Source organism: Caloenas nicobarica, chromosome 3, assembly GCF_036013445.1.
Source record: "Caloenas nicobarica isolate bCalNic1 chromosome 3, bCalNic1.hap1, whole genome shotgun sequence".
Classification (NCBI taxonomy): Eukaryota; Metazoa; Chordata; class Aves; order Columbiformes; family Columbidae; genus Caloenas; species Caloenas nicobarica.
Genome location: NC_088247.1, coordinates 54,593,418 through 54,616,700, shown reverse-complemented (window position 1 = coordinate 54,616,700; position 23,283 = coordinate 54,593,418). Strand labels below are relative to the sequence as shown.

The 23,283-nt window shown below is 40.6% G+C and overlaps 1 protein-coding gene across 1 annotated transcript; it reads right to left on the bottom strand.

Annotated features, from left to right (window-relative positions):
* Nucleotides 1-176: 176 nt before the first annotated feature.
* Nucleotides 177-20,044, bottom strand: PKIB (cAMP-dependent protein kinase inhibitor beta). The gene is made up of 3 exons (XM_065632374.1): nucleotides 19,974-20,044; nucleotides 5,199-5,374; nucleotides 177-720 (listed from the first exon to the last, which is right to left on the bottom strand). The coding sequence occupies exons 2-3, from the start codon at nucleotides 5,344-5,346 to the stop codon at nucleotides 635-637; spliced, it is 234 nt and encodes a 77-aa protein (XP_065488446.1). The 5' UTR covers nucleotides 5,347-5,374; nucleotides 19,974-20,044; the 3' UTR covers nucleotides 177-634.
* Between the last annotated feature and the right edge of the window lie 3,239 nt (nucleotides 20,045-23,283).

Genomic DNA, 23,283 nt, shown 5'->3' with positions numbered 1-23,283 from the left:
TGCTGTTAAAGTGAGAGAACTGAAATGATCTACCGTAATTAAATAGAGTTTAAAGAGAGTCTGAAAACAAACACTGGTGTTGAAGTAGTTTACAAAACATCTTGGAGACAGGAGGAAGAGAGAAAAAAAATGTTTTGTGTTTTTTTTTTTTTTATTTCTCACACCATTTACATTTGCCTAATGAGAACAAAAATCTCAGGAAATAAATTACAGATAATGTCTGTAATCTAATATATACTTAGTATCATTTTATGGTGGGGAGAATGAATACACTATTTTGGTCAACTGAGAAACAGGATTTTTATTCTGAAGCAATTGTTAGTTGGTGGTACATCTGCTAGGTATATTAATTGAAACTGTCAAAGAAGATTAGTTAGGATGAATACTACAACCATAAGAAAACCCAAAACAAGAGATACATTCCTTAATTGTCTTTCCATTTGGATGTGTAGAACATTGGTTTTGAAGGACAAGAGTAGAAAAAACAGTAGTTCCACATCAATGTCATCTAGCTACAAGTGTGTTGCAAAATCTTGTCTGTGCTGCTAAGGTTGCTACCACACTTCAGACAGGGTGACACAGGGAAACTGGAAAGTCTGTCAGTGGGTTTCATTAATCCAGCAGTCCTTAGGTGTTAGGAATCATTGCTTTTTCCCTCTGCCTCTTGACTTTCCAGTAAGGCTTTGGATGATGGCACTTCGCCACCCTCTGCTCCTTCATCTAAAAAAAGACAGAATTAAACATTTATACCACACACATTCATGCAGCTTTTTTAATGCAGACAAATATTTGGGTTCACTGATCACCTCTGGATTGGCTCTTTTATTACCACACTCATAGGTCCTTTAGAAAGAGAGATTAACTCAAAAGATAAAGAACTTGCAGAGGCATCTTCCAAAAGCAATTGGTGTTGATTTGCCTGCTCCTTGCACATGCTTATCAATGTGCATTTGGCTGTAAGAAGCAGATTGGAGATAACTTTTTATTATGGTTATTCTTTTCATTTCCAAAGTCAAGTTAGAATATTGCATTCCTCTGAGCATTTTTTGGTTTCAGGCAGATAACATTACAGTCTATGAACATGCCAGCTATCTGGCTGACCTCCTTTGCCAAATAATACGGAGAAGAATTCACCCTGTCTTCACAAGATGATTTTTTGCTACTTTGATTTAGAAGTTCACTCTTCCATAGGTTAGAGTTGAACGCTTACATGACTAATACAAGTAAATGCTCCCCAGTGTACGTGATCATTAGATGAAGAATTCCATGCTGTTGCTTTTGATGCTCAAATTCTCTCACTGAGAAACAGGAACCCCTCTTGCCTTCATTTCCTTGCAAAGCATAATCATTTTCACATTACCTTCCAGTCCCACATGGCATTTATCAGTGCTTACAGAACAGTTTGTACGTGCAGATCTAAGACAGCCCATAGCTTTTGAGGTCAAGGAGAGGTCTGCTCAGCATATTTGGCTCTACTGTCTTCCACTTTAATAGTCGTAATCTAAGGAGTACATTTTCAGCTATTTGCCCTGGAGACTTGCCGTAAAATATCACAAACAGCCAAGAGTTAAATATGTTGGTCTCGACATATCACAGCAAGTACATCCTGCTGTACACAATTCAGCAGCTAAAGCTCTTTGCAGAAACCACTTAATGTTTTAAGTCTGCTCAGAGGCTTGGAGACTTCAGAGTTTTATACTGGTAAATTAAGAACTGAGTTAGTTGACACCTTTCAGCATGATGTTGTACAGCACTATTGAGGAAAGGGAGACAGAGCGACCTCCTCTTTTGGCTGTCTCTGTGTGGGGCTGGATGTGGAGTCTTTCAGACAGGGTAGAGGAAACCAATTTGTTAGAGGAAATCTAATCTGATAGTTGGTAGCACTTAGAGGTGCAACAGGTGCTAAGCTGCTGAGTATATGAAGATAGTTATACACAGCCACCTAAAAAAAATTCAGCAAACAATAGAAGTTATTGGCAGAACGGTGCCCTAGAGCAGATTATCAAATACAAGAGGCCAGTGTAGCCTCTTTGCTCTCAAAGTTCTTGTAGACTCCTTTTCAACCTCTGGATCACCAGTGACACCAATCAACTGTTTAACATGGTTCCAGTATAGCCTCCCACCACAGCACCTGTGGAAAGTCTCAGCCTTCCAAAACTTAGGCAGCATCAGAGAATGATCAGACAGGAGAGACAGTCTCGTTTCAGAGTTAGGCTCTGAGACAAACAGCTGGTGCAAAAAATCTCTCCAGTCCATCTCATGAGAACATCAATTTGGTGCAGTTTGCAGAGTACCTGGGAATTTATATCTTACAGCTCCAATCCTTGTATATTCATAAATAATAAAGCAAAGTCTCTTTTTCTCTTCTAAGCCAGACAAAAGGTATTAGCACATCCTGTTCCTGACCTTCCACTATGAGAGCAGCTGACAGCATTTTAGAAAGAGAGGAAATGTATGATCCAATGAGCATTAGCTAAATTCGAAGCAAGATGGAGAGAGTCCTCCTCACCATTTCCCATAATCTTCACCGAATCTTTCAGAGTGGAAAAAAATGAGGGCATGCTTTATATAGCCACATGTTCCATCTTCGCCACTTTTCTCATTTACTCAACCTCTTTGTTCTGAGCTGAAAATGGCTTTCATTTTTTAACAACTTATTGTTAAAGCCAGAAACAGGCAAAAATAGATGCCTGTGAGAGCGCCAAACATCTCACAACCAAACTGTTTCCCTGTTACAGCATTTGAATGTCCAAACTTTCTTTCAGTTTTGATGAATTCTTCTCATTTTGTGTGCTGTCTCATCAGAAGTTTAACTTATAACACAACGAGGCTGTAATTCTCATTTGACACTTGTGGAATTCCCAACCCCAAAAAGCATCCAAACAGTCAGAATGGACCTAAATTATCTTGTATCCATTTCCTATTATCACTTCTGCAAACTCCTGATAACAGAAACTGCTCCTCCAGGCATGCTCTGGCACAGCTACCATCAATGACAAAAGCAAAGGATAATTCCATGTTCTTAATTGTTCTTCAAATCCTGGCAGTGCTGTTCCTTGTGTTTGTAACAAAGCAACAGTACATTTTGCTAAAACTAATGTAGCTATGTTTTATTTCCTCTTCTTAATGCACTGGGCACCAGGAGAGAAAGATTATTCTGTCTGGAAGGCTAAGTACTTATTTTATGCTGTGCTGTAACATTTCTTTTAACAAGACTTTCACTCTTTCATGTTTATTTTTATCCAGGGGGGAAAAAAATCCAAGAGAGAAATTTTGCGTGCTTTAAAAAGTATATTCTTTCCAACTGCTAAACTTTCCGGAGGCCAAAACGGAACAAATATGAGGAACTTATCTACAGCTGTTGTATTCTTTTGTGCTTTGTTTAACATGGTGCATCTCCCTCAAGGTTCACTCTTCTGAATAATACAAAGGTTAGTTACACATAATGTAGCAATGAATATTTCAGTGGGCTGGACTGGTCACTTCACCTCCATAGCTCCTGACACTGATAACAATATCAATTCCTGTCTAACTTCTCTTTGGTAAGGGAAATGTTTCTCTCCTGCTGGAGCCTGACCCCTGGTCATGGTGCATGAACTGTGCCAGGCAGAAGAGCTATTTGGAATAAAAACCCCCATAATATTTGAAAACCAAAGCACTGAATGTTAAGCAGCTGTCTATACTTTGGAACGGATTTCCAGTGCTCCAGTCGCACACACCAGAAGGAGAAAATCTGTAGGGACATACTTTTCATATTCCTAAGGAAAAATTTCTCATCAAAATAAAGGAGATCTAACTGCACTCACAGGGCTCCCAGCTTTACTTTGAATGTACTCTGACACAGTGCTCACCGTCCTTCCCACCTGCTCTTCCAGATTCTCCCAGTTCCCCTCACCACCACCCTGCACTCTCAGAGTATCTGACCTTGTTGTTTTTCCCTTTTCTTCTTTATTTCCACCCTCTCTCCTTCACAAATCATTGCACTTTCCTTTTGCAAAAATAATGCCTCATTCCAGCACCCATTCAGATTCTTATTTTCCTCCGTTTCCCAGGTTCAAGCCAGGATGTGGTCATTCACTTGGTCCCTTCTCACTCCTCCTGGAAGTGCTGTTTCTACCTGCCCTCTTCTTCACCAGCAGTCCTTCAACAGGGCCATGTCGTGTTTGGGTTACAGAACCCCAAATACATGAATATAAATTAAATAACCAAAGCAAGAACAGCTTGTAATCAAAGGAATCCCCCCCATTCCAGCCTTCATGCTGCTTGAGGAGGCTGTAAACTCAACATCTTATAATTGCTTTGAGCAATGTACAAGCAGGAATCCTCAGAGCCTCATCCTCAGAGCCTGGGCAACCTTCCTGTAACCTACTTCAGTTCAGATTCATGGACACTCCAGCACAGGCCTCCCTCCCACTGTGCTGCCCCCATACCATCACTGCTCCTGGATGTGGGACCACCAGCTGTGGTGGCATTTTCACAGCAGCAACAGTAATGGGCATGAGAAGAAAGCTACTTCCAAATCAGAACGTAAGAAGTAGGGGCAACCCAAGCTCAGGGCCAACCTATAATTCTCACTTCATACGCATCAGAAAACAGATTTTTCTGAATATGAAAATCCCCCTGAAAGTAAAAAGAACTCAAATGTAAAGCTGGTGTTGATTAGACCTGTGCTAAATTAACAGAGCACCTTATCAAATTAAAGGACATGACAAAACAGGACATTGGTCTCTGATAACAAAGTTGAAAGCCTACTAGCAGGAGTAAATCACTGTAGACCCTACTCTTAAAGTATATGCCTGAGTCAGGATGATACCTGTAATTGGATTAACAGTGCAGCTTGCTGTGTTGTGTGAAATTATCTCAGTGCAGGAGTAGACCTTAATTTATAGCTGGAGTGACGGTTCTCCAAGCTGCTCAGCAATGCAACTGTGTTTGCTCTTCCTCGGGGGAACTGGAATTCAGTTCCCAGCACCCTTCCTCAGGCTGCTGAACACTGGGTGGATACAGCAGACAGTCTGGGTTAAAATTAGTTTGTCTCATCAGAAGGTACAAGCGGTAACTGCTTTGGAAGGTTGAATTTAATCCTAATAGAAGAAAGGAATATTAGTATTAATGTCAAAACTGCATGGTGGCAGGAGACTTAAGGAGCAAAGGATGACTGCATAAGAATATCTGCTTCTTGAATGTGCAGACATTACCTTCTGAAACGGAGAGCTCGGCCAGTTTGTGTGGCAGGTCTGAAGTCCCAGCACCAGCAGGAGAGCCCAGAATATCTGGTAAGGCGTTCCGACGGCCTGCCCGTCCGGATGCTGCAAAATCTGTGACCACAGGCTCCACATCAGTCATTGCTGACTCCTTTTCCTCATAGCAACATCTGCATATGGAAAAAACATAAGAAAAAACAGCTGTGGCCCGGATGGATGCTTATCACCTGCTCAACAACACAATAGCCATAGGCTTTGCCCAACGGGTCTTTTGTTATTAAAAGCCATATATTTAAGTACTAAGCCTTAAGCTTTATTTGTGCCCCAGAAGAAGATAAAAGAATCTCTGTGCATTTCCTTATGCTGCCATTTACACATCAGACCAGCACAATGAGCAGCTCTGTACCTGCCAGGAACCTGTGGACAGGGCCAGCAACAGCTCTTTCTGCCAGCCACTTGTATGTCTTTTTATTACCTGATCCTTGTTTTTAAAGTGGTTTTACCATACAACTACTCAGAAGGGAACTGAAACTCTATTTTGTCATACTGTCTCTTACGAAGCAAAGCATGTTTTCTTTATTATGAATCTTGTTTAGATTCTTATTTAGAACCTTGTTAAAACAAACTCCTTTCACAGAGGAGCAAACTATACAAAAAATACCTCTCAAAAATCAAACTAAAACTCTTCATAAAATGTCTTCATCCTGCAGATATCAGACCATCTGTTTTCCTCTGCTCCTTGTTAGTTTGGTTTAACCTCAGCTTGTGCATGTGACTTTTATCTCATAAATAACTGAATTCTGGGAATAATAGAACCAACAGTGCTCTGCTCCCTTGATCCCTGTCTCAAAGCCCATTGAATTGCATGGGAAAACTCCTCCTGACCCAAACGGGCTTTGGATCAGGCACAGAGGTGTTTGGAGGCTCATACCCCAGGGCAGCAGCTAGAGTGAGAACACCTGGAGCAGGAGGCGATACTCAGCTGCAAGTGGCACACAGGGATAGCGTGTGCAAACTGCCATTAGAATCACAAAAGATTATCATATCAGAATTGTACACTATTTTTTTATAATTACCAGATTAATTTCTAATAATTTGACATGAATTGTTCCATTAAAAACAATATTTACTTGCTCTATATGAATGCAGTTCTGTGTGCAATGTGGGAACAGGAATGTTGTCTCTTTGTGTAACTATGGTCAGTGCTTTATGAAGGAAGGGATACAGATGGGCCTGGAGCTTTCAATACTGACTGTATTTAGAATAAGAAGTGGATAAGGAAAGTCTCAATCATTTTAGTGTTGTTCATAGAAGAAGCAAAGTATCATAGTCCTCTTTCTAAAATACTGCTAGGATTGGGAAATATGACTGTTCTTATTTCATGGACAGAAAAACTGAGGAAAAGAGAGATCAAACATGACTTGCTCTGATGTGCACAAAGAGAGGGGCAGAACTTTGATTAATGATGTTGACCTGGTGTTTATACCACAAATAACATTTTCCATTCCTCCTTCAAAGTGCCTTTCAGCTGTGTCACTCCAACAGGAAGAATAAATATTCTTAATCTTCTTTGTATCTCTAAATACTTCATAATAAAGGGAACGAATCCTTCTTGGCAAGAAACAAAGGTATAAGTAAAATCTGCAAGCCTGAAAGACGAACATGCAAATAAACCACCTTCTTTAACTGAAGCCAGTAACTGAAATTTCTGACCTGGAGATTTAGCAGAAAGTTCCTGTCTTGCATGAATAGTCAGGTCAAGTCCAAATTAATCTCTTCCACAAGTAGCACAAATATAAAAACTATACGTGGACATACAAGAATGCAACTTTGAGAAAATATACAAAGCGTGTATATCAACATTCTCGGTTAGATCTAGCATTGTGCTATGTGTTCATTAAAATGGGTGAGGTCAGCACTTGACAACAAATACCAAAATAAGGAGAACAAATCCATATTTACAGACACAGTCTCATGGCATTTTGTGGGCATTCATTTTTACTCAACTGTAGGTGTCCTAAATATATTTCTCTACATGCTCACCAGAGCAAGTAAAGAGACTGTAAATTACACTTCAGAATAGAAAATACTCAGGATCTCCTTTTGCTTAGTAAAGCTGCTAAAATTTGCTCCCAATGCCAAAATATCAGTGTTGCTCCAGTTCCTGCCCATTTCTTTTCAGCCATTTAGTTGGTGAGACAGTAACACTGTTGTGAGCCGACTGCTGTTCACGTAAAGATCCACAGAATGACATTAACATCAAAACGCACCAAAGACTTTCTCAAACCTGTATTGTGGACTTGTCTTTTTTTTTTTTCCCCTCTTTTCTCTCCTGCATAGATGTTTTGGTCCCTAAATGGTTACTTCTAAAATGGAGAGAATCTGCTCTACAACTCATGCTATATGAAACTACTCTCTTCTGTAATAGTTTCATCTTACTCACCTTGTGCACTTGTTTCAGATTCCTCCCTTTTCTCTCCAGCTCATCTCTTTTTCCCCAATGTAATCTCCCTTCATTGTATAATACAAGACAACCCAGGAAGATGATGAAGGACACAGCCTGACTCTCTTTTGTGTATGTGAATTTTGATTTATGTGCTTGATTAAAAAGCGTGCAGAGATAAATCTAGAACGTCTGTCAGAAAATCAGCTGATCATTATCCATCAGTCCAGTGGCCAGAACTCAAATGTAGCTATCTAAAAATAATAAAAGTACAACATCCTTTATATCTGTAGCAGTTACCATCATGGTTTTTTCACTTTTGTTTTTTCTATACTGCACTTAAGGTATTAGAAGCTGAGGAGAAGACTTGAGTTCAAAAGCTCAGGGCTACCTACTGCGCTAGCACAGGATGTTCTAAGTATATTTGAAAGATGAGGGACTACCCCAGCAGGCTTAGAATTGACATTACAAATCAAAACTTAAGTCCATTTAGGTGCATATAAATCAAAACTTAAGTCCACTTCCAAATATAAGACAGACCATATTCAAAACAGCTTGCTCCTGTACTTTAGATAGATGGCATTTTTTTCTTTAATGTTCTAAGGAATTTGTTCAATTTCATTCTGATGCTCTCTTACAATAGTATTTTCTAAGGCCTACATCCAAGTAAGGATGTAGAGTTTCTCCACTCTTCATCTGTTTCTACCTTTAACTTTTTTAACATATCCATCAGGAAATAACTATCTTTTTGGCATCTTCTTGCATTTGTTATGTGTCGTATTTTTTGTGCTTCCTGACAGAGTAAATAATCACAGTGTGCACAGCATCTACTTTCCCAATTCCACTCGTCTTCCCGCTGGCAACATCTCCTTTAGCTTCACTGAACTAATTTCACTGTAGCCTCATCCAAGTAGAAGATACTTCCATCTTGCCAATGCCTACATGCAGTTGCTTCTCTCAGCTTCCAAATTACTGTTGTCATTTTTCTCCTGTGTCACAGCTCGCCAGACTAATGATGCGCAGCTCTAAAAGAATAGTGACAGATTTCCAGAGCAGAAGGTTCTGTACTTCCCCGGCTCCCTTTTTTCCATGGCAAAAACCAGGCCTCCCAAAAGCTGAAGGTGACTAGGTGGAAAACAGAATTGAGCAGGGATGCTGGCTGTTTGCAGAGGATCGGTAGTAGGAAGGCAGGTGGACCTCCCAGAAAAGCCCACCTACTAAAATTAGAGACCAAAGGCTTTGACTGATAGCCCAGCTAGTTCTCCATCAGTACTCCATGGCACCAGACTGACTTCACAGCGCATTACTGGGCCATGAGATAGCACTAAAGGGTTTTGGGGAGTACTGGGTTAATTTTCCCATAATATGCCAATGAAATCCTTGCAGGACCACCCAGCATGTGTAACAGACCACTGAGGTGTGCAAGGGGGAAGGAAACACTCTGCTCGTGAAAACTGGCTACAAGCAAAAGTAAAACTCAATTACTGGATCTATCAGACATTTAAGTAAGTATCCTCAGACAAAGCAATCGCAGGTAAACTACCAGTGGGATTTTCTCTAAGCAAGAGAGCTAGTTTGTTAATCTTTGAATCTTCTTTTGTTGGCAGCATTTCCAGCCTCTTGGGGGAAAATGAGTCACAGAAGCTGATGAGAATTTATTTAAGTAAATGACAAAGGAAAAGAACAAACAAGTCTCCTGAAACACCTCGTGTTGAGAATAAAGGGAAAAAACGGTGCTCAGTTGTTAGCAGGTGCCACAGTCCATATTAAATGTCAGTGCTGTCTCTTCCTCACCCTATCTGTTAGGAAGTAGATAAATCACCAATATATGCATTAGTGAAAGCTCTTTTTTCTTCTGATCTTTTTACTGTCTTACACAGAGACAAAATACTGGTTTTGTTCTGCTTAGAAGGACAAACTATTCTTCAGGAAATGTCAGAAGGTTCCTGACATTGGTATTGTTGCAAGTCCACGCAAGAGACTGAAAGACTGAACACATCACTCCTTGCCATGCAGCACTTGTCTCCTCTCAAAAATTTTCCTCTTAGGTCTTACAAATAGTCTCTGTCTGCAATATCAGAGAAAGCTATACTTCCCAAACAGTGTTCATTTTGAATGCCCCTTTTGTAGGAACAAACTGGAAAGCATTAAATCCTCTCACAAACACCTGAAAAATGCAATAGCCAAGTAGGACTTTTAGAACCAGATAGATCGATTTTGTGTCTTGATGCTCTCTTACTGTAAGATGCATTTCAGCATCTTACTTTATTCAGAAAGAACTTTAGTCCTTTTAGTTGTGTGTAGTTGGATTTTGTTTACTTGTAAGTAACGAGTATTCTCCATGCATCTTTACCCCAGAAGTCTGTAAATTCAGAAGTTTCTAAGGAGAACAGAAAACTTATTGAATGGAGTGGTTCCCCTTGTGCAGCTGAGATGAAAACCATGTCTCCTTGCCATGCAGTTGCCAGGCTTTCACATCTGCTGCTGCAGCTTCACCCTGACGGCTTTGCCTCCTCCTCCCAAAAATCTTGGAATAGGAACATTTTCATTATACGTGCTCATGTAATCCTTACGCTTTATCCTGCAGTATTACTGGACCACAGAAAAGGAAAAACGTTAGGAATATTCATGCTTTTAAGGAAGAGGGTCTAGAGATTATGATGATAACTAACAGTAACCTAGACACTTGCATGGCAATTTTTGTGAGGAAAATTTCTGTTATGCATTTTTTCTCATCAGTAACATTTGTAACACGCTCATTAAGCCTGGTGCTGGGAAGCACACAGAAAAATAAGCAAGTGGTCTTTACCATACCTACATCAAACACAGGAGTCTCGATTCTGTTTGGGGTTTAGGACAAGAGACCACACATTTCTTAATATATGAAAGCAACATAGCCTAACTATATAGCTAACTATATGGAAGTTAGAAGTGAATCACCCAGGGGAAAAAAAAAAGTAGACTTGTTAGCTTTCAGGTTTTTTAATGCATCACTAAAGGTGAAACAAGAGTTCCTTTTATTATTTCATGTTAGAAAGATGATTTGGGTTTCCTGTATCAACAGAGATGGCCTCGCTAGTGTATGTTCTCTGCAAAATTCATGAGCTGTTTTCCTATAACAGGGAAACTAAATTATATCCCATCTCCGTAAATCTACAGTGCAGAATCATGTCTGAGTCCTTTTACATCTTCTGCCTCAGTGTGAATGTTACAGCTGATAAAACACATTATATTTTTGGGAAGATACTTGAAAGTTTGGTACATTGCATAACAGGTTTTCACTTTTGGTTCTTTGCAGTGTACACAGCTGGACAGACATTAGACACAAATGTCTTGTGTGTTTTTTCCTTTCTGGATATGTGACCTACTCTACAGTCTTGCACTAGGGGCAACATCCTTACTGATTGTGTGCAAAAATGGCTTCCATACATGATTTTCCCAGTCCTAAACTGGTCAGCCTGGGATACTAAGATTACACCATTCCTCCATCTCCTGCCTTGGTGCTCTCAGAAGCTCTGAATGAAGGTCCAAGATCTTCATCATGTCACTCAGATGCTCAGCAGTTTGGGGTACAGAATCTGAAAACCTTGGGCAAAGCTGTAGGATAAAGACAGGAGCTGACAGATTTTGCCCCTTGGTAAGTCCAATTTCTAGATAAATCTTGTCTGTGCTTTCATAAGGAATGGTTGAACATGAGGAAATAATTTTATTAAGTATTAAGGACCATCACAACCCTCATCCATCTTCAGCTTAAAATGCAACACATATCTTTTGCTGTCTGCTAAAAAGCATATGTGCACTTGTATAGGTACTGCAGCTGAAAGGACTGGCGTAAGCCAGGATGCCATGCCAGTGTTACAAGTATGTATGGTATGAAACCACTTTCTATACAAATTAAATAGGATGGACTTTTTTCTTCCTCAGACTGGTACTTCAAAAATTTCAGTTCAATTTCCTGATCAGCTCCATAAAGCCAGTATTATACTAGTGTAAAAGACAAGAGAAAAAAAGCCACATAACTTATTAGTCATACTGTTGTTACACTTCTGGAGAACACACAGATACCTTGGCGTGGTTCACCCTTTAAAAAACCTGTCCAGAATAGAACAGCTTTACTGTGAGCTGTGTTTGACCCTGAGTACGCAGAGTGATCTGATGTACGGAAAAACACATTAAGAAGCCAATAGCAGTTCTAAGTAATGGTACAATTTTCTTATTGTGAAATAAAATAAGGAAGAGAGGGGAATGGGTCATGATACTGACCACTGAATCAGAAGTTATCTGCAGCAAGTAATAAATGAAGTGACATTAGCTGAAGGCAGTCAATACAAGTGAGCAAGGCACCTTCCAAATGTCTCTGAGTGACCAAAAGCAATGATAGACATAAGCTTTAGTCAACTTCATGGGAAACACAATTCGACAGGGAAGAAACTCTAATGCATCAGCAATGCTGGAAAGAAATCAAATGCATCCCCTACTATGGAATAAGAAAGGAAGCTCAATGGAAGCAAACCAACCTAATTCTTTCTCTTTAATTTTGGCCATTCGCCCCTCCTAGAGTTTTCATTTCCTATTGCAAAATGTATAAATATTACATGCCTCACATACATACGGTACCCTTTCTGAGCTCAGCCAGAGCTCCACCCTTCCAAATCCTTTCTTAAAATTTGCTTCTGGCCTGAAATCCAAGAGAGGTTTGCCCACCCACAGGAACACACCTGAGGAGTAATTTAGGAATTATTTAGTAATCATTTTGAATGCTAATTTCGCAGTAGCCCTGCAACTACAACATGGCAGTTAACTTTGTATTTATCGTATTTCACATTGCCGAAGGCACACAAGGAAATGAGTATTCTTACAGTACCACTTAGTTTTGTTACTAGTCATACATGCACTACACCTTCCCTGCAACCTCTCTGATCTCCTTGTTCCTCAGCCTTTGAACTGAGAATTCTTTAGGGAAGAATCAAAGGCCTTTTCTCTCTGCTTTGACACCTGCTGCCCCAGCATCCCACAAACACTTCCTGCACCACAGACAAGTCAACAGCTCCATAAGCCAGCACATGCGTCTGTCGGTACTGTATTCTTTATTAGAAGCGGCGAGGGATTTGCTTCTCTGCCTGCCAGCTCTGGGGAAGAAAACTGCTCTGAGAAAAACCACTGGGAAAGGCTGAGGCAAGCAAATGTACTGGAGTCCACTTACGCGATGCCCTCTAGTAAAGCAATGAGCACAGTGCAACATAAAAAGCGATTGAGAGAAGATGAATTTACAGTTTAGCAGACGTATGAGAATGGGACAATCCTATGCACATAACCAACACACCTATGTACCAAAATTCTCTTACTGGACAAGGCCCAAGTCTTCTTGAGATCTTACTGACATGAATGAGGAATGTTGCCATGTAGTTCAGAATGAATCAAAGGGTACTGGTGCGGACAGGAGGTCCCCAGGAATGGAGCTCCTCGTGGAAGTGCTTACAGAAGAGAAGGAGTTGCAGAGAAAGAGGAGTTGCCTGGTAGCCGCATGTGGGCACAAAGGGCTGAAAGGCAGGAGCACAAGGATGACAGAGAAGGAAGAGGCGTGGGGAGCCTGCAATGGTGGTTTTGTACACAGAGAGAGGGGAAGATTAACTGAGGGTCTGTCTGAGATAAAGAAATGACATGGCAAGCTAAAGCGACACAGGAAGAAGTCTCTGGAACCTTACTGAGGAAAAGGAATGAAATCAGTAATCTGGAGCATCTTTGGAGGACAAGGGGTGTGGAGACAGGGAGGAGGAGAGGCTTGGTGGAGTCTGGGGAACACTTCAGGGGACTAGGTCTGCTGGAGGATGTGCGTAGAGATAGGCACTATGGAGACCCTAAGGATTAGCAGCAAACTAGCTAGAGAGCAGTAAAACAAGCATTGTTTTGCTTAAAAGATTGTGTGTAATTATCCCAATATGCCCACATGTGGAAAACCTGAAGAGTCTGCACAAGAAATACACAGACAGTTTACTACACCAATTAATTTTTTTTTTTTATTTTGAGGGCGATATATTATTTTGCTAACATGACACGTGCCACAACACCTATTTAACTGAATACCTAGTATTTGTGATGATCTTTGCAGACAGATGTTGTGCAGACCCCTCAGAAGAACAAGCAACTGCAATGCAAGCTTCCACACAGACATGCCACCATGAAGCTCTGCATAACTATTTCCCCTCATAATTATTTATTTTGTCTCTCGCTTCAGTTGCTTCTTCTACCCCACAAATGATCCTGCATTTCTTCAGGCTAATCCATGAATGCTTCTGGAAAACCAATCAAAAATATTTCATTTAGCATACTTCACTGGATAGGGTGTTGGAGAGAAATTAATGTTTGCGCAACTCAAATGTTTAGTTAGTTAATAAAATATTATTTTATTAACTCAGTTCAAGGGTAGTAAAAGGTCTCTGACTTTCCAAATATAAGTGAACTATTGTAGGATAATTCTATAAAGGCTTCTCAGATGGAAGAAGAGCTGGTCTACCCAAAAGTTTTTCCAATGACTTTTTTCTAACTAATAAAAGACATTTTCTCTTCCTAAAAACATGGTCTTGACTGTGTCCTTAGGTGACCACTGATGCTGGGAAGTTCTACAAAATCATTTTGGTTCAGTTTCCCCTCAGAGGAAGATGAACCAACAGAGATCACTGTGCTTTTCACAATAATATGATGACTTTAAGTGAGCCCAGTCAGAAAACAGCCATTTGGGATGCAAAGTCTAATACAAACCAAATGGAGCTAAGCCCCAGCTGCAAGACACCCCGGTGCACTGAAGCACCCTTTAATGAGTTACTGAAGTTTCCTATTGCTGTGTTTGACATGTCAGTGACATGTCAGTTAGCATTCGCAAAGATGAAAAATCAATAGGACATGTAGCTACATTTTGAGAAGTCACGTCACACAACTTTTCTGCACTGTCTTCTAAAATTGCATTTTTAATCTGGACCCTCAGTTGCCTGCTCTGTATGTTCCATTTATATTTAATTTATGCTTTAGCATATGTCTTTGCTTCAGATACAATATTTCTTCAATATTAAATGAATAATTTTTCATTTTCATTCAACATGATGCCTACTCTAATACAATTCCACTCAGGTCATATCCTCTAGAGCATACCTGTTCAATCTTGGCAGTAGTCCATTTTAATGACTTTAATGAAATTACAGGTAGAAAAATCTGCCCCATTCTGTAGTGACTCACCAAGAAAATAGACTGAAATTTGAGAAATGTGTCTTCCCATAGCCTTATAATTTAAGTTAAATAATTACTTTGATTCACAAGACTTCCCAATTATATTTACAATAGACTTTAACTTACAAATTAAAAAATAAATTCAATTAATTACAGTTCACTGAAACATATCTGGATACTATAGGTTTACATTTTGATCCTGCATTTATGCATGTACTTAGCTTCATCTAACTGCAAGGCTTCTGTTCCTTCCATTGAAATTCGATAACACAGACAGGAGACAGCACTAGGTATGTGCTCATCAACATTCAGGAGCAGGCCACTGGGTCAGATTTGTCCCGCTCAGATTTGGAGATAAGAGTTGTCTCCAGTGGTTCACACACCTGCTGACACAGTCCCTGGTTATTTGTCTGCACCAGGGAGTCTGTGACTGCACCTCAATGGCCAGAGACTGCGGGGTATTTACATGCACACACAGGCACAAATGACCAGAACACGGCAAGTCGCGGATTTACTCCTCCACTAGAAAATTTTGAGACTGGAGGAGAAACTTAAAAAATTTTCCATGGAACGGGGAATATGAGGGAACAAATATTTGAGAGCATCTTGTAATTAAATTTTCTGGGAATGAGCCTGCTATACCTTGCTCCAGTGAATAGCACCGATGAAACAAAATTTCAAATAAATGAAAAAAATAACCCCGAACACACAATGTCTTGGGGACTAATGATGGAAATAAAAAGGCTACATGATTAGCCACAGTACACACTAAGAACTTTTTCCTTGCAGCTTATTTTGGATTAATTTTACGCTTCAGGTGAAGGGTTTATCCACAGTACTACACTTGCTCCTACCTTCCTATTTTTAGATGACTCCATTTGTTTCCTCCGCATCTCTGCTGAAAGGATATGACTGATCACAGTGATTTATAAACCTCTCTGACTTTCATGCTATTTCAGACTGTCTCTTTTTCCTATGAGAATAGGCCTAATAGGTGAAATTCATACTAGTTATAAGCCTAAGCCAGTCAGTGGAATTACACCTGGGGTTCATTTAGTTTAATTTCTTTAGCCTTTCAATATAATTCTATTTTATGAAAGTATGAATCATCTCTATTACCCTCCAATGCCCTTACCCTAGGACATTAAAACAGCCTACCTGTCTTAGAGCTTCATGGGTACAGACTAGTTTGGGAAAATAGACATATTTCGATCAAAAGTCTAGTAAAATATACTAAGGAAATTATTTTATCGTCTCCCTGAGCTTACTTGGCAATTGGGAAAAATTATTGTCTGTCAAAAAAGTAAGCCCTAAAAGCAAATCCCTACTTCCAAATATTATAGCTATTGTTCGAGAACAAACACCAAACAGTCATTTCCAAGGCGTGTACTGGGCTGGCAGTCAGATAATTTCCACACAGATGAATTAATGTATTTTAAATTAATTCAATTAAAATGACCTCTAATTAAGGCAGATGGCTTTAGAAGAGTCTTTTACATTTTGGTAAATGATCCTTCAGTAAACATGCCCTGCTATTGAAATACCTGGATAAAGTGCTTCAAATAAGGCCCAAAAAAAGTATATTTATATCCCAAATTATAATGAGGCGGTGAAAACATCCAGCAGACATAGGACCATTTAAAAGATGACAGAGTAGGAAGTTAACATGTGTTTTTTATAAATGACTTGAATAAAGTACAGCTTGACCCTTAAGCTATTTTCAGTTGGAATGCCACGAGGCACAGAATTTTTATTTAACTTCCTTAACCTACATGGGCTATTGATACTTGAGGAAAAACAGAAGGTTCGAACCCAAAATATAAGAAAGCCATCAAGTCTTGTTCCTATTTGTCATACAAACAACGTTAGCTGGGAGGTCCACATACTGAATGTTTTTGTTTTAGAAGTTTAACATTCAGCTTTCTTTTTCCATCACCTTTATTATTTTTAGTTTAACATTTAGTCTGCTATACTCTGACTGAGAGGTGGGTTTAGTTTCGACATGTCAGACCACATCCATTCTCCCAAAAAGGAGTTGCAAAAGCAACAAGTAAGATTTGTGTGAGCAAATGCTTTTACTCTGCTTTCCTTTGGAGCAGAATTGGGTAGGATTTTCCTACTGAAAACTGTTTTCCGTCGTAAAGGAATCCACACTTCCGCTGCACGGGGGTCTGTTAGAACAATGCCATCCCTGAATCAGATCAATTTTAACAAAACTTTTTCCCTAGGTCCAGGCAAGAGAGAGCTTGCCAGCTGCTGCTGAAGAGTTACTTGGATGTGGTGAGGGGCTGGCACGGGCTGGGAGGACAGCCAGCTTGAATGGATACAGCGAGTGCTTTAATTGCGAGGCTCTTCATTACCTCTGAAGTTCTCATTTGCTGGTTATATCCCTGCAAGCACACCAACATGACCTCACAGGGCTTCCTCACCCTGCAAAGAGCCTGCGTACAGCCTTGGTGGTACAGGACATTTCCTAAAATGTTAGGAGGCCAGGAAAGCCCAGACCTCGCTTGGCTTTATCACAGGGTGGCTCCTTTGCGCTCTTATTGGCACTGAGACCAAGATGGTCAAACCCTGGCAGCCACACAGGCCATGTACGGGGACTGGGCATCCTCCACGTCAACTCCTCCCTCCTTCACCCTGAAAGATGCAGCACCAGCCCTGCCTCCCCTCTTCCCACCCTCCCGCGGCAGCAAATGCCCTGCCCTCCTCTTTCTCCGCTCCTCTGCAGCAGCGAATTCACCCCCCGGCAACATATACCCCCACGACACTCCCACTCCACCCAGAAAGTCCCAGTGTCCCCACCCAGCCCCACAGCACCCCAGCAAGAGCCGACCCCGTCCCCGCTGGGGCTCTCCCCCAGCATCGCCACGCGGAGCCTCCCGGCAGAAAGGCAGACGAAGGAGCGAGGCAGCCCGGAGCCGGGGAGTCAGTCACATCTGCCACATCACTCACCCAACCGCAGGCACGCCGATGCCGAAGAACGAGGTGCCCGAAAGAACCCATTTCCACTGGCTTAAAGATAACTGCTCGGCGCCAGGGTTTTGTAGCCTTCAGATTTTATGTTAAATTGGAGATACCCCACCCTTGCAAGCTCCTCTTAGGATTTTGCTGCCTCGGCGGTGTTTGCCCAGCGTGTGTACATACCTGTGTAACATGTCGTGTGAGTTCAGGAGCTGCTGCACGCTCAGAAACAAATTTTTCCCATCTGCTAAGCTAATGACCTCTTCTAAAATGGCTATGAGCTCTGAACATTTCCTTTTTTAGCTTTGCCGGCATAATCATATTACAGCCTCACACCTGGCAGTGTAAATTAATCTCTCTCTTTTTTTTGTTTTTTCCCCATGCAAATTCCTCAGAAGTGGCTTTTTCCCCCCATCATATTGTCTTACTAAGCACAGACAAGGGAGAGAAGGAGGAAAACAGACAGGCACTACCACTGAGCAGGTCTTTTTGCAAACTGTTACTTCTGTTTCTAGACAGATTGAAACCAACACCAGTACCATTCTGGAGGACACATTCTACAAAGATGCACCTTGCCCACAAACACACAGACCTAATTGCATTGCTTAATGGAAACTCCAGGGGAGTTTTGTTTGTGGAAGTGTGGAGTTAAACTTTTCAAACCAAAAACCTGGCAGTGATACTGACTGACTGCAGATCTTCGGTGGGGTTATGCTGATGTTGTTGTTGTACTCAAAACATTTACTCCTTGTTTTAGGTACTGGCATTTACTTCTGCATTAAGAACTGTAGCTTCGAAAGTTGGTCAAAAATAAGAAGGATGCTTGTCATGCTTTCCCGTTGAACACATATCCTTAGAGACGGTGGATTCCTTTTTACTAAACTCCACACAACACTGGAGGTGAGTAGAGCCTATACCTCCTCAGAGTCTTGCATGAATCTGGGTGGAGAACTGCAGATGTTGCGATTTCAGAGGACTTTTTTCTGCAGATGACCTCCTGTTTTTGAAGAGCTACGAAAGACTACAGGCATCATGGGAAACATTTTTCTCTGATCTGTGCTCCGACATTTTTATGGCTCACTTTAAAGTGAGCAGTTGAAAGGTTTTAATTATATCTTGCATTTTTCTAAAAAAAAAAAAATAGAAACAATTCTGAATTTTTTTGAGTGCAGATGTGAGAAGACATGACCTTTCACTGAACAGAAATGTATGCTACACTTATTTTGAAAATATGGGTCACATTCTGTTCCTTATAACATCAACCAAACCACTACAGATTTGTTCAATTAAACAGGTTTAGGAGTGAGCTGACAGCAAATAAATCTCTGCTGATAGCCCTCCACAAAAGCCCTGCTCATTTATTCATATTGGGGGGGGGGGAGGAACCAAGATTTGTTCCTGCCTTAGAAGTTTCAACACTCCTCTCTAAACTGTAAAGAGTCCATCAAATTTGTGACGGCTGAGAGACGACCCAACAGGCCAGGTCCAAGCACAAGCAGCTATTTGTGCTCAGTTCAGAGCTGTTTGTGGCCAGTGCTCCATCTCAGACTCCTCCTGGTCACAGAGAGCTCCAGAAACCTGGCTGTGATGACTCTACAGGGCAGACACGACAAAATGTGTTTGAAGGGCCGTGGACGGTGGGTCTCCCCAGTTTAGGCTGATGAATCCCTCTTCCCCTCTGAAGAAGGAAGAAAGGCACCCACAGAGAAACTGAACCCATTGCTGTACTTCTCTGCAGGGAACTCCTTAAAGCACTGACTGTCACAGACAAAGAACAGCATTTGAACATATAATCTATAGTATTTTTTTTAAATCTAACCACATTTATTATACCAAACAAGAATCTTACTTTAGCGTTTCAGCAGAGAGCCTTGAAAGAGAGAGACGACTTCTGAGGTGTGTGAAGCCCAGCAAGCAGGAAAACATTGGCAAGGCTACGAACATTTAAATAGGGAACTTTTCTATTTGCTGAGTTTGTTCAAAGCAGTATGGAGACAAGCACAGCTCTTTAACTAAAATTCATTAGGAATGCTAAATGCTTATGAAATGTTGTCACAATAGCTTAAAAACAGCCTGAAAGAGGTAGAGAACACAAATTGTAGAATACGTCTAATGAAAGCATAAGAAAAAAATCTACTTACAGGACAGTAAAAAGGGGTTGATGAATACCAGAAACACCCAGAAACAACTAGAATGTGATCTCAATGTCTGGCTTTCAGCTGACTACAGCAAAACACCAAAGGAAAGCTGAACAGTTGCCAAGAAGGAAATGAAACTTGAATACATTTAAAATAAATACACAGACTCCAAATTCACATGCAAGTACACATGCCTTACAGGCAGACTTCTGGACTTCAGCCTTTCCACTCAGGGCATTTCTGGTACAAAAATAAGTCCTTAACAACCACGTCATAAAATTAATTCTCCATCCTCCCGTAAGGGAGGACAAATCTCTCTGCACCAGCAGTGCTGCTGTGTTCACCCCAAAAGTGGCAACAGCTGCCTGGATGCCACGTAGGAAAGCCAGCCGTGTCTGTGCGACGGCATCCTGCTGTCCAGAGCAATAACACGTAACTGTGGTGTAAAAATTGCTTTCACGCTGTAATGAGAGAAATCATATTTTCCCACCGCATTTTCAGCAAACGTCTACAACAGAGTTAACATTTCAGTGTCTACACACAGAGAGTTTCACAGCAGACAAGAAAGCTACTTGGAAATAACCATACTGCTTAATTTTCTATTAGCTGCCAGCCGATTTGCATGGAGAACCGACCAGAGGGTTGTCTAGCATGGTCAGCTGGCCAATCTGCCCCATTCTGCCCCCGAAAAAGCCAAGTACCTTAAAGTTCACCACTCAGGTATGCCTTCAGCCCCACAGCATCGTCTTTCTTGGAGAGCGGCTGGGCGTGAGCTACAGAAGAAAGCCACCGCTCAAGCTGTGGGCAGTCACGGAGAGGAACATCCAGGAAGGTGCCAGCAGCTCTGGCTTCCACTGTCTCCTCAAAAATAACCTGCCGTCACACAACTATCAGAGAAGTAAATCAACACTGGGAAAAAAAAACCAAACAAACCACAAACCAGAAAGGTTTGAAGCTATACCAATAAAAAAAAGCTTCTTGTGTGCTGAGTACGTCAGCAGGGGAAAAAAAAAAAAAGGAAAGGAACACTGAAGAAGAATTAACTTCTCAGTTGAGGAAATGACTCAACATTTTGTACAAAGTCAAGATATCCTCCACCTGACATTTTTCAAGGGTCAGTCACCCACAGATAGGGAACTCCAGGGAAGGTGGGGTTTTATTTAACACTGGATAGGTTTCTTCCATCATAGAGGACCCAAGCTGAGTAAAACTCAACTGCTGCAAATCTAGAGCAATCAGGGTCTTAACCACATACTGTTCACATCAGCCAATTACTTAGTTACTAAAGTACTGTGTCATCTCTGTTTCAAATGTTTAACCTATAAATAAAGATTTAAAAAGGAAACAATTTGCTTAAATGGTTATATTAAGTTAGCCTTCAAATCAGTTATGTATTTATTTGGGTACAGTATGAAACCACATTGAAGTCTACACTGATCTATTCCACAATTCAGCACTTGCCAAGTATAACATTTTCTTCCCCATATTCTCTCTCAGATTAACATTCTTCCCTCCGCACTTTCATATTAAGTGATAATACTTCATGAAACCCAGTACAAACTTTGTGAAGGGCTCAGAGAACCCCTGCCTGTTCCATAGGTACTAGTTAGAAAAAATGCTGCTCCAGAAAGTTATTAGAATAATAATACAAAGATCAGCATTTTGAAGTTGATAAGGGTTCATCATGGAGAGATTACCGGATTTCAAAATACTGCGAAATAAACTGCACCAATTCTCAACCTCCACCTCAACATTTCTGCAATAGTAACTGATATAATAAAGAAAGCAAAAATTTACAGGAAAAAGTGCGATCTTCCCTGAGGCTTTTATCACTCTGTAAAATTAGTTTTCCTCTTGTAGTTGTCGATTATGTCTATTTTATTGGTTTTGCTTAATTAACTATCCAGAAGAAACTTCAATGACATAACTGTCCTTGGCCATCGGTTACAAGATACGCTTCATTTATTTTACAAGAATAGTTGGCAAGGCAAAGCAAGAACGGGTTTCTGATTAAGAACCAGGATCTGAAGAGACTAACGTGAATAAAGGGAAACAGAAAACGTTATCGGGGTCACAGCTGCAGTAGCCACCATGCCGATGCACACACACAACCCAGCTGGGGATGCCATGGCTAGAGCCCCATTAGCCCCCTTTCCAACCTATTTTCTCTCCTTCTATTCCCCCCTCCCTTCAATAAATCATACCTGATATCAGCCGGAAAGCAAAACGTTGTGAATATTATCTCAAGTTAACACCATATCTTCTTCCAAATCTGTTGCTCACCTGAAGACCAAAACCTGTGCTTTTACTTCAGCTGATATATTAGTGAACAAACCACTGGTACAGTCAGAGCTCCGAACCACGCGCTTAGCCCGAAACGCTTTCTTTGCACACGTGCCCTTTCAAACCTGACGTTTTCTGTGTTGATTTTCGCTGCTTTATAGTTACCTACATGCCGAGGAGAGAAAGAAAACAACATGCACATAACAGAAGGTCTGTTGATGGGTTCTCTCTTTTCTATTTTAAAGTTAAGAAGCATATATATTGTACGTCTTTACAGCTCTTCAGGGTTTCTACCAGCTAAAGGACATTTTTTCTGAACAGTCACTGCAGCTTCCAAAGCTGTGACTCAGCAACCACACTTTCACACTCAGAAGTTTAAGTGGCTTGGTGCCAGATAGACTTATGAACTTACAGCTTCCTAATATGCAGCAGGATGCTTTAATCAAAGTATGCCCATTACATTTGTAAGGACAGATTATTTGCTGTAAACTAAGAAAAACCTTTTTGGTCTTGCAGTGCTGACAGTATTCAGAATCTCCCAAACAACATAATGTTTGGGTTGTGGAAAGTCTATTCTGGTATATCATCACTTATCAAGATATAACTTTCGTATTTCTCATTTGAAAACATTTACTTGCCAAATAATATTGCTCAGACCTTTATTTGCTGACTTTTTCTACAATAAGAAGTGCTGTTTATTAATTTCTTAACAGATGAAGAAAGTCCTATCAACTTAAGTTCAGTGCACCTGAGAAGCTGTCAAGTCTGAACCATTCCTTTTACAGACCAAGTTTTCTTGTATGAAGTTTTTAAAGAAATGAAAACTAGACCATGAGATACATTATTGGCTTGATGTCCAGAATGGTCTTAGGTTTCTAAATAAAATGCTTACCTTATAAAGGCATTTCAGGTTATTTGTAATTTGCATTTATTTTGTATTATTAGGTATGGATACCTCCACATTTCCTACACTGAAGTCTAGGGACACATGCCATCCAAATTCTTTTTTCTCTAAATGCTGTACCAGACC

Coding starts and splice junctions, on each gene's coding strand:
- PKIB (XM_065632374.1), bottom strand. CDS start 5,346: ATGACTGATGTGGAGCCTGTGGTCACAGATTTTGCAGCATCCGGACGG. Junction 721..5,198: donor CGAGCTCTCCGTTTCAGAAG/GTAATGTCTGCA, acceptor GTCTTTTTTTAG/ATGAAGGAGCAGAGGGTGGC.